This window comes from Mastigoproctus giganteus, chromosome 11, assembly GCF_048544385.1.
Source record: "Mastigoproctus giganteus isolate SK-2022 chromosome 11, ASM4854438v1, whole genome shotgun sequence".
Classification (NCBI taxonomy): Eukaryota; Metazoa; Arthropoda; class Arachnida; order Uropygi; family Thelyphonidae; genus Mastigoproctus; species Mastigoproctus giganteus.
In genome coordinates, this window is record NC_143585.1 from 102,705,409 (window position 1) to 102,717,889 (window position 12,481).

The 12,481-nt window shown below is 38.1% G+C and overlaps 1 protein-coding gene across 3 annotated transcripts in view; it reads right to left on the bottom strand.

The window, feature by feature from the left end:
* The window catches only part of LOC150078312 (solute carrier family 49 member A3-like), a 148,008-nt gene that overhangs the window by 61,353 nt on the left and 74,174 nt on the right, over positions 1-12,481 (bottom strand). For all 3 annotated transcript variants that reach the window (XR_016547643.1, XM_090385249.1, XM_090385248.1), the window contains exon 5: positions 10,885-11,022. Coding sequence is in view for 2 of the 3 variants with exons in the window: in XM_090385249.1 (XP_090241375.1) it covers positions 10,885-11,022 (138 nt within the window). In the remaining variant the exon portion in view is untranslated. The remainder of the gene's footprint in view (positions 1-10,884; positions 11,023-12,481) is intronic.

Below are 12,481 nucleotides of genomic sequence, written 5' to 3' on the forward strand. Positions count from 1 at the left end.
GATACGTGTAAGGGTTATACTGCCAAGGGGGATGTCTTTGTGTGTGCGCAATGCAAGGAGTGTATCGATATCAGGCAACAACTCGGCATTCTTGTGGGCCTATATGAGAGCCTGAAGGACAGGGTGGATGCCCTCGAAGAAACTAAATTGAGGGGCCCATCAAGCTCTCAGCTGCCCACATCAACGCCAGAGCTTGCACTTGGGCATCGCGTGACACAGAGACAACCCCCAAAGCAGAATGCGCTGGTCCCGAAGGAACTAGTAGTTGTTGGTGACTATTGTCAGGGAAACGGGGAACATGCTTTGTAAAAAAGATAGGTGGAACAGGACCAGGGTATGTCTGCCAGGGGCAAAGGTTGATGACGTTGTAGAGCGAATATCATCTTTTAAGGGCACAAAAGGTGATATAGTTGTACACGTTGGCACTAATAATATTAAGAGTAGGAGACCGGCAGAATTACTTAACAAGTACAGGTCACTGTTGAACAAAAGCCGAGAATTAGGGTTGAATTTGAAAGTGTCTGCAATTCTGCCCAGACACGATAGGAGGGAGTATATGATGAGAGCCTTCTCGATCAATTTGGCCCTGGAAAGATTGTGCAAGGCTCAAGGGGTAGAATTTTTTTCAGCCTGGACTGTACTTGTTAACAGGAGAGATTGCTTCTACAGGGATGGGATACACTTAAATAGAAAGGGTGCAAGAATATTTGCTGATGCTATCGAGGCAGTGTTAGGTGGGTCAGAAAACTGATAGCTTGGGGGGGAGACAAAGACCAATAGATTGACAGTAGCCACTGGTAGAGGTGAAAGAGATTCTTGCACTGCTTCTATTAGAATGAACAGAAGCCTGAAAAACAAGATGCATGGTATTTCAGAGACTGCTGGGAGCCATTGCGGTACAAGTAAACACATGGGTTGTGTTAGGGTAGCTAAGAATAGAAACAAGTGCAGGTATACTTGCGTGTACACCAATGCTAGGAGTTTAGTAAATAAATTTGATGAATTTGAGGTATTGCTCAAAACATCAAAGGCAGATATTGTTGGGATATCAGAGACGTGGTGTCACACAGATAAAAGGGATGCAGAACTGCAATTTGGGGAGTACAACGTCTACAGAAAGGATAGACAGGATAGGAAGGGGGGAGGGGTTATGCTATTAGTTAAGAAACACATAAAAACCAAGGAAGTGAAGCCAGTCGACATCGCCGGACAGTGCAGTGTTGAGTCAGTTTGGTGTGACATAAGCATTGGGAGATCAAAATTGAGAGTAGGAGTGTGCTATAGGCCTAATGACTCTGATGAGTATAATAAGGAACTGTACAGGGAAATAGAGTGGGCCAGTAAATCAGAGAGTCTTATAATGGGAGATTTTAATTTCCCAGATATTGACTGGAATTTGGGGGCTGGTTACTCACACACTAGCAGGGCTTTTGTGGATTTATTGGATGATTATTTTCTACATCAGCATGTTCGGGAGGCAATTAGAGGGAGTAATACTCTTGATTTGATTATCAGCAGTGATTCTTCATGCATTAACAATCTGCAGATGAACCACTAGGTGGCAGTGATCACAGTGTGCTGAAGGGGGATTTACTCAAAGAGGTAACTACCATTAGGGGTAAAGGGAAGGGTTATTGCTTCCGTAAAGGCGACTACAATGGACTGAGACAGTATTTAAATTCTATACAATGGGACCAACTGATGATGTTACCAACAGCAAATTCAAAATGGGAAGCATTCAAAGAACTTATCTTGGAAGCTACTAGGCTTTACATACCAACTAAGAAATATTGTTCAAGGTTCAGGTCAAAATGGATGTCAGATGAACTAATGAGGCATATGGCAGAGAAGAAAAATGCATGGGATACTTACACATTAGCACATGACACAGAAGCCTATGATAGATACAAGTTGATATGCAACCAAGTTACAAAGGAGGTTAGGCAGGCGAAGGCAGATTACGAGAAATCCTTGGCAAGGGATGCAAAGAAAAACAGCAAAGAGTTCTTTACTTATGTAGACTCTAGAAGGAAGGGGATGAATCAGATTGGTCCACTTGATATTGATGGGTCAACTGTTGATGATCCTGCTCAGGTAGCTAACAAACTAAATGAATATTTTGCATCGACATTCACACATGAGGAGTTATTCAGCGAGGGGAATGCCAGAGGTGTATTCAACTCTAGCAGTAAGCTACAGAATCTTGAAATAACTGGGAGTAAAGTGGAGGAGAAACTGTTGAAGATAAACACAAGAAAGGCACCTGGGGTGGATGGGATCTATCCAGTTATATTAAAGGAGGCAGCAAAGGAAGTAAGAAAACCCTTAGCCATAATTATGAGAGCTTCCTTGGACTCAGGGGAGGTACCCATAGACTGCAAATGTGCAAATGTGACCCCAATTCACAAAGGAGGATCAAAGGCTGACACAAGTAATTATAGACCTGTGAGCTTAACTTCTGTTCCAGGAAAATTAATGGAGGCACTGGTTAAAGAAGCACTGCAGGATCATTTAGACAAGACTTCAGTTATAGCTCAGACACAGCATGGTTTTGTTAAGGGGAAGTCTTGCCTGACCAACTTGATTGGATACTATGATGCAGTCACAAAAGAACTGGATGCAGGGAATAACTTTGATATTATATACTTGGATCTTAGAAAGGCTTTTGATACTGTTGCACATGGAAGACTGCAACACAAATTGGAGCAGTGTGACATTGGAGGCCAATTGCTGCTATGGATAAAGGGGTGGTTGAGGGGGAGAAGACAGAGTGGTAATCAATGGACACTGCTCATCGTGGACTAATGTTATTAGTGGAGTCCCTCAGGTCTCAGTGTTGGGTCCATTATTGTTTTCTGTATTTATAAATGATATTGATGATGGTATATCAAGCTTAATGTCCAAGTTTGCAGATGATACAAAGGTTGGCAGGGTTGTCAAGGACACTACTGACACTATGCTGCTGCAACAGGATCCGGAAAGGTTCAGCAGATTAGCTGAGAGGTGGCAAATGAAGTTTAACATTGACAAATGTAAAGTACTACACATGGGAAACAGCAACCCCAGAGCAACGTATCAACTCTGTGGTACTACACTGACTGTGGCAGAGAATGAAAGGGACTTGGGGGTGGTTGTGCAGGCAGATATGAAGTTCTCTGAGCAGTGCAGATGGGCTGCAAGAGTAGCTCATGGAGTATTGTCAATGATATACAGGAATTTTTCCAGCAGGGATAAGGAGGTGATTATTCCATTGTATAAGGCAATGGTCAGGCCACACCTAGAGTACTGTATACAGGTCTGGAGGCCTCATTTCAAGAAGGATGTAGAGTTGCTGGAACGAGTACAGAGAAGGGCAACAAGATTAGTGAATGGAACAAAGGGGTGCTCTTACGAAGAAAGGCTTAAGTTTTGCAAATTACAGTGTCTGGAGACTAGGCATCAGTGAGGTGATCTGATAGAGGTGTATAAAGCATTGAATGGTTTAAGCATGCTCAATGCTGATGGGATTCTTCCTCTAGCTCAGAAAAATCACCTGAGAGGCCATAAATTCAAATTGAGGAAAGACAGATGTAGGATAGACGTGCGGAAATTTGCCTTTAGCCAGCGGGTGGTTGGTTGGTGGAACAGACCTCCATGCCTTGTGGTGGAGGTTGATAGCCTAAATAAGTTTAAGGCTCAGCTGGACAGGTATTTTGAACGAACAGAGGGGTGAAGTGGAAGTGGGTTTTTTTTTTTTTTTTTTTGGCTGATGCTGCATAAGCTTGCTTTCTTGCATCAAATGCCTCTACTAATGCTAATGCTAACTTTAATTCAGTTCACATTACTCATTCAACTGAATTAAGAAACTCAAAAATAGCACTAAACAGTTCATATAAACGCTTTAAATTGCCTTTTGACAGCCACCTCACTTCTGTATTCAAGAGGAAATGCTCATTTTTTAAAAATTTATTTAAACTAATGGTGCTAATTTTTAAATAGTCATGTTAAAGTATGGTGTGAAGAAATTTAAATTTATTCACACCACACTAACTATGAGCAATTAACTTTTGTGTTTGTTAAACAAGGGGCAAGTTTCTTTGTTTAATGAAAAGACTGCCAAATGAATTCACCTGACTTGGAAATTTAAAACCAGTGTGCAATAAAATAAGTTTCATAAGTATATTTTAAAATTGATTTGATACACACACACACACACACACACACACACATTTGAATGCAGATTAGTCTCTTAAAAAATACTGAGCTTTTCAATAAAACATTTTTTTATTAGTCATACAAAAAAAAAAAAAAAACTTTTTGAAAAACTTTTTACATTACATTATAACCTGATTTCTAAAAAGATGGCTTCAGGCCAAAATATTATTCCAATTTTTCTCATTTTGTTTCTGGTGAAAAGTATTTCTACTTTTCACCAGAGAAACAAAATATGATGATGTTCTCTGGTGAGAAGTATTTATACTTTCAACCAGAGAACATCATATGCTATTAAATGCCCTCATATGTTTAATAACATGTATAATTAGTTTGTCAACTGTGAATTAGTTTGTATGCTTAAAAATAAGATCAGTTGGAAATACTTACTTTTTCATCTTTGTTTTCAAAAAAGTATACTTACTTCTAAATATGAACCTGCATAGTAGTGATCTATTTCTGAATACGATAATGCACAGCAGTAATCTTTCTAGAGCTTTACTGAATAAAGCAAATATTATCACTATACAGTAACTGTGCTTCATGAGAAAATAGCAAATTCTTATGAGGGAACTCAGACCAACTTGTCATGAATTCAATGTGTCAGCCTCTGCAAGTTCCACAGTCATAGCTTGGATTTTCTAAGGTAAGATCTAGTTTGATTAATGTAATTAGCTTTTATGATGCAGTAACAAAGAAACTGAATGCAAAAAATAATTTTAACATCGTAAAAGTTCAATAAAGCTTTTGATACTATTCCACATAAAACACTCATGTTGGAGCAGTGTGGCATTATGGACAAGGCTACTGATATAGATAAAAGGATGGTTGAGTAGCAGAAAACAGTGTTATAAATCATCACTGCTCTTCTTGGACTAATGTTATGAGCAGAGTCACTCAGGGTTCTGAGATGAGTTCCATACTGTTCTTAATATTTATTAATAATATCGATGTAGCCATATCAATTTTCATGTCTAAGTTTGCTATTAATAGACAGGTAGCCAAGGCGGTTTAATGACAGAGATAATGGTATACTCCAACAAAATCTGTATAAATTAGGCAGATGAGATTGAGGTTTCAGTTCGATAAATGCAAGGCACTGCATTTAAGTATCACAAATCACAGAATTATGAACATTTGAGTATACTGCAATCCAGGTAGCAGAAAACAAAAGAAAACCTCAAGATAATTATATAGTTCAACACGAAGTTTGGCGGTGCAGAGAGAGTCCATTAAGGCTGCTCATGGGATTCTGTCAATAACATACAGTAATTTTTTCATAAGAGATTTGCATTTAGCATTAGTAGAGGCATACGATGCAAGAGAGCAATCTTATGCAGCATCAGCCAAAAAAACCGCTCCCATTTCACCCCTCCCTTCATTCCAAATACCTGTCCAGCTCAGCCTTAAATTTATTTAGGCTATCAACTTCCACAACAAAAGATGGAAGTCTGTTCCATCAATCAACTACACACTGGCTAAAGGAATTCTGCACATCTATTCTACAACTGTCTTTCCTCAATTTGAATTTATGTCCTCTCGGGTGATTATTCTAAGCAGGAGAAAGAATCCCATCAGCATTGAGCATGCTCAAACCATTCAAGGCTTTATACACCTCAATCAGATCAAGTTTTGCAGATTACAGTGTTTGGAGACTAGGCACCTAGCAGGTGCCTAGTCTCCAAACACTGTAATCTGCAAAACTTGAGCCTTTCTTCATAGGAGCAACCCTTTGTTCCATTCACTAATCTTGTTGCCCTCTCTGTACTTGTTCCAACAGCTCTACATCCTTCTTAAAATGAGGCCTCCAGACCTGTATACAGTACTCAAGGTGTGGCCTGACCATTGCCTTATACAAGGGGATAATCACCTCCTTAGCCCTGCTAGAAAAACTCCTGTACATCATTGACAAGACACCATGAGCTACTCTTGCAGACTGTCTGCACTGCTCAGAAAACTTCATAGCTGCCTGCACAATTACTCCTAGGTCCTTTTCATTCTCTACCACTGTCAGTGTAGTACCACTGAGTTGATACGTTACTCTGGGGTTACTGCTTCTCATTTGTCAATATTAAACTTCGTCTGTCACCTGTCAGCCCATCTGCTCAAGTTTTCTAGATCCTGTTGCTGCTACAACAGGATCTAGAAAACTGATCTAGAAAACTCTGACAGTTTTTGCAGTCAATTTGCAGACAACCCTGCCAACCTTCGTATCGTCTGCAAACTTGGACATTAAGCCTAATATACCATCATCAATATCATTTATAAATACAGAAAACAACAATGGACCCAACACTGAACCCTGAGGGACTCCACTAATAACATTAGTCCATGAAGAGCAGTGTCCATTGATTACCACTCAACCATCCCTTTATCCATAGCAGAAATTTGCCTCCAATGCCACACTGCTCCAATTTGTGCGGCATTATTCCATGTGCAACAGTATCAAAAGCCTTTCTAAGATCCAAATATATGATATCAAAGTTATTCCCTGCATCCAGTTCCTTTGTGACCACATCTAGTATCCAATCAAATTGGTCAGACAAGACTTCCCCTTAACAAAACTTTGAAATCTTGTCTAGATGATCCTGCAGTGCTTCTTTAACCAGTGCCTCCATTAATTTCCCTGGAACAGAAGTTAAACTAACAGGTCTATAATTACTTGTTGCCCTTTTGATCCTCCTCCTTTGTCAATAGGGGTCACATTTGCACATCTCCAGTCCATGGGTACCTCCCCAGAGTCCAAGGAAGCTCTCATAATTATGGCTAAGGGTTTGCTTACTTCCTTTGCTGCCTCCTTTAATATAACTGGATAGATCCCATCCACCCTGGGTGCTTTTATGTTTATCTTCAACAATTTCTCCTCCACTTTCCTCTAAGTTATTACAAAATCATCTAGCTCACTGCCAGAGTTTAATTCACCTCTGGCATTCCCCTCCTTGAATAACTCCTCATGTGTGAATATAGATGTATAATACTCATTTAGTTTGTTAGCCACCTGAGCAGGATCATCAACAGTTGAACCATCAATATCCAGTGAACCAATCTGATTCAACCCTTTCCTTCTAGAGTTCTTTACATAGGTAAAGAACTCTTTGCTGTTTTTCTTTGCATCCTTTGCAAAGATTTCTCATAATCTGCCTTTACCTGCCTAATCTCCTTTGTGGCTTGGTTACAGACCAGCTTATATCTATTATAGGCTTCCATGTCACCCATTAATTTATATGTATCCCATGCATTTTTCTTCTCTGCCACATGTCTCATTAGTTCATCCATTTAGGCCTAAACCTTGAACAATATTTCTTAGTTGGTATGTAAAGCCTAGTATCTTCCACAATTAATTCTTTGAATGCTTCCCATTTTGAATTTGCTGTTGGTAACATCACCAGTTGGTCCCACCGTATAGAATTTAAATACTGTCTCAGACCTCTGTAGTAATCTTTACAAAAGCAAAAACCCTTCCCTTTACCCCTGATGGTAGTTACCTCTTTGAGTAAATCCCACTTGAGCACACTGTGATCACTGCCACCTAGTGGTTCCTTTATCTGCAGATTTTTAATGCATGAATAATCACTACTGATAATCAGATCAAGAGTATTACTCCCTCTAGTTGCTTCCCAAATATGCTGATGTAGAAAACAATCATCCAATAAATTCCCAAAAGCCTTGCTAGTGCATGAGCAAACAACCCACAAATTCCAGTCAATAAATATCTGGGAAATTGAAATCCCCCATTTTAAGACTAATTGACTGGCCCACTATTTTCCTGTACAGTTTTTTTTTATTATACTCAGAGTCATTAGGCCTATAACACACTTCTACTCTCAATTTTGATCTCCCCGTGCTTATGTCACACCAAACTGACTCTACACTGCACTGTCCAGTGATTTTGACTGGCTGCACTTCCTTGGATTTTATGTGTTTCTTAACTAATAGCCTAACCCCTCCTCCCTTCCTATCCTGTCTGTTCTTCCTGTACACATTGTACTCCCCAAATTCAAGTTCTACATTCTTTATATCTGTGTGACACAGCCTTTGATATCCCAACATTATCTGCCTTTGATGTTTTGCCAACACCTCAAATTCATCAAATTTATTTACCAAACTCCTAGCATTGGTGTACACGCAAGTATACATGCGTGTACACCAATTCCTATTCTTAGCTACCCTAACACAACCCATGTGTTTACTTTTACTGCAATGACTCCCAGCAGCCTCTGAAATACTACCCTGCATCATGTTTTCCAAGCTGCTACTCATTCCAATTGAAGCAGTGCAAGAATCAATTTACATAAGGATAATTACTTTACAGATGATTACTTATTTACATAAGGCAATTGTTTGGTTGCACCTTGAGTATTGCATACAGGTTTGGAAGCCTTAATTTAGGAAGGATGTAAATTTCCTGGAATGAATGCAGAGAGAAATGCAACAAGACTAGTCAGGGGAATAAAAATAATATTCGTATCATGAAAGACCACATTCTGAAAATTGCAGCATCTCGAAACTAGACATCTGCAATTTGACCTGATTGAGGTGTTTAAGGATTTGAATGAGCCGAATAAACTAAATGCTAATGGCATCATTAATCTATCTGAGATGGCACAGAAAAGAAGGCGAATTTAAATTAGAAGAGGATGGTTATAGGATAGATGTGCAAAAATTTGCTTTCAGCCAAAGAGAGAAATTCCACCTGGCATTGTGGAAATGGATAATTTGAATAAATTTAATATTAGTAGTGACAAATAATGAAAAGGAAGCAAGCTAATACAGCTTCAACCAAAAAAATAAAAATAATAAATAAATAATTCCCATTTCACCTAAAATTCGCAGAACTGAAGCCTTTCTTGGTAAGAGCACCCCTTTGTTCCCTTTACCAGTCTATTCCCATTCCAGCAGCTCTACATCCTTCCTAAAATGAAGAAGGATATAAAGCTGTACTGCAATGCAATACTCAAGATGTGGCCTGACACCTCCTTATACCTGCTAGCAAAAATTCCTGTATATCATTAACAAAACCCGATGAGTTGACCTGGCAGCCTGTCTGCATTGTTCAGAGACCTTCATATCTTACTCCACAATTATCCCATATCCTTTTCATTATCCACTACTCTGAGTGTAGTACCACACAGTTGGTATATTAATCAGCCATTACTGCTACCCACATGCAGTGATCAATCCAGTTTTAAAGAAAATTATTTCTAAGTGGTCACGTTTCCAGTTAATTCACCTTAGTACACTAAACCAGGTTTAAATTTTGACAGACTGGCATTCTCTAACAAACTAGAAATATGTGAATCCAAATTAGATTAAATTTAATTAATATACTAACTCCATATTTTAAAATAAACAATTTGTTTATTGACAATGTTGAAAACCCTACATCCAAAATACTCAACATCATACTCAACTAATGTTATAAAAAAAAGTCAGGTATCAGGATTAGACTCAATAATGAAATATTGCTTCTAATCATTTCAAAGGGTTTATTAAAAAAAGCAAATGATACAAAATTAGTAATTAAAATAAATAAAATAAAATATGTACAAGAATTTACTCAACTAATTGCTTATTTATAGATGTTTCTGAATTCACTTTAGGATTCAGTTATCTGTGATCAAACAAAAATGGATAGGGGCACAGATGAAAGGAAACTGAATCCCAAGGTAGATTCAGAAACATTGTCTGTAAATAAGCAGTAAGTTTAGTACACAATGTTTTGGATGTAGGGTTTTTCAATATTACAGTATCAATAAATTATTGCATTTAAAGTGTGAAGTATGTGTTTTAATTAATTTCAATCTAATTTTAATTGTTAATTCCCACATTCCCAAGCCCACCCCATCTCTCTCTCTCTCTCTCTCTCTCTCTCAACATATTCAATTTAATTCTGGTATTTGGAAAGCCCTTAGTGTTTTGTGTCCACACAGAGACAACACAATCACTCACCATCACTTGATGACATCACATCACCAGTCTACATCACCTCAGTAAACATTTTTTTAACTGGATAACATCGTTCAGTAGGTGAATCTAATAAAAAAATTCAAGGCACTGCAGTGACTGGTCACAGTAGTGACCCGAGTTATCCAATTAAAAACAATATTAGTTACTTTAGGTTAACTAAATGGACAGATGTAATTGAATCTAAAGAGTCCAAATGCCACCATCACTAGAGTGGCAGCAGTTCCCTCAGACAATCAATGGTAAAATGTAACACAGAGTAGCATTATTTTATAAAACTATTTCAATTTATTAACAATAGACACGTTTGAACTGGAAAGATGCATATTTCCTTGGAGATCACACTCATTTTATTCACATCACATTTTAATCCTATGTATATTATAGATCAGTTTTCTTGTTTAACAAAATATTATTATATAACATGAAATTTGTTATACTATAAATTAAACAAAATGTTTTGAGAATCATTGCTGAAGAATACAATAAAAGATTCTCTTAAACAAGCTGACTTTAATGATATAATTAAACTTAGTGGAATCTACTGCAAAAAAAAAAAAAAAGTTATGCAATAAGACAAAATGAGATAAATTGCAAAAAATGCACATTAAAAATAAATACCTCAGCAAAGAGAAGAAAAATTTTTAAGAGTAAAATTACTGCAACTTCTAATTAAAACATTTCTAAAAAAGCACAAATAAATAAATCTAAGAATGTATGAATTTTTACCTGCTTCAAACTTTGCATATATGGAGCATATGTGGTGATGGCAGAACTACTGCTGGGTGGGGTTGGTGGATGAGAACTACAAATACTTATACTTGCAATGATGGCAACAGCAATACAAAATATACACCAGATAAGGTTCTGAAATTCAACATATTTAAAAGTAAAAAATCAGACTATTGTAAAAATTCTTAACTCCAAACAAAAGAAAAGAAAAAGATAATAAAAAATCAAAATGATTTGTTTACCATAAAAAGAAAGTTGAACTGAGAAACTGAATATGCAGATCTTCAAATAGGCCTCTGGGGTTGGGTATACTCATACTATGATTTTTAGTGTTTTCCACCAACCATGGAATAAAACGAAAGACGAAAAAACCCAAATTTTTAAAAATTTTTAATATTTACAATAAATTATTTACAAACCAAATATTACTGATAGTAATTTTAAAATAAAACAACTGTGATATACAAGATAATAATAAAATGCCGAATTTAAAATGCAATAAAATATACTGGTTAAAAGCGCTAAAATACTAACTGAAGCTTTCAAAGGCTTCTGCCTTCTTTCTCAACAGTGTAATTTCTGTTCTGTGGTGCATCATTAAATACCAGCAGGTTCACGGTGCATCTCACGTGAACGTGTACTGTTCCCGTCAGAACTGGAAGTGGCTCGGGAGCGTTTCAGGCAAAAACGTTCATCCCCTCCAAGGATTACCGCCTCAAAGAGGGGATGAATACGTGTGCCCCTATCTCTATTTATATTTTTCTCAGTAGAACTAATTCTCAAGCTCTCGAGCCACTTGCGGTCCCAAAATCTATGCACCCGATCAGTGATGACCGCTTCATCTGAGGAGATTTGATGTTGCTTCTCCCAGAAATGTTCAGCTATGGCGGATTTGCCATAGTCTGCATTTCTTATCGCATTTGTGTGCTCCCCCAGACGATCTTTGAGACGCCATTTTGTTTCTCCCACATAACACTCCCCACATTCCGGGCATTTAATACTGTATACGACCCCACTTATATTTTCATTTAAGACAGGGTCCTTCACCTGTGACACGATTGTGTGCAGCTTCCTGCCTGGGAGCTGCACACAACGTGTCTGGTAATTCCTTAATACTCGAGCTAAACGCTCGGATAAACCCGGATAGTAGGGAATGTATGCAGTGGCTATTGGCATGAAGGACTCACTTCTACTCTGCCCTCCACTAATGTATTTCTCTATGATCCTCCGGGGGTAGCCACACTTCAAAAGATCCGCCGTAACACGTTCATACTCCAAGTTTCTATCCTCTGAGGTACTGCAATGGGATGTGCTGATTTGTAGAGAAGGCCAGCATTTGAAAACAAAAGTATTTAGAAAATCTATGTGCAGGGACCAATATTCACACTACAACTCAGCGCAGACTAATTATCACAGGAACAGTGTAGTAAGAGCATTAGTGGATAGGGCAAAATCCCATTGCAGTACCTCAGAGGATAGAAACTGAGTATGAACGTGTTACAGCGGATCTTTTGAAGTGTGGCTACCCCCGGAGGATCATGGAGAAATACATTAGTGGAGGGCAGAGTAGAAGTGAGTCCTTCACGCCAATAGC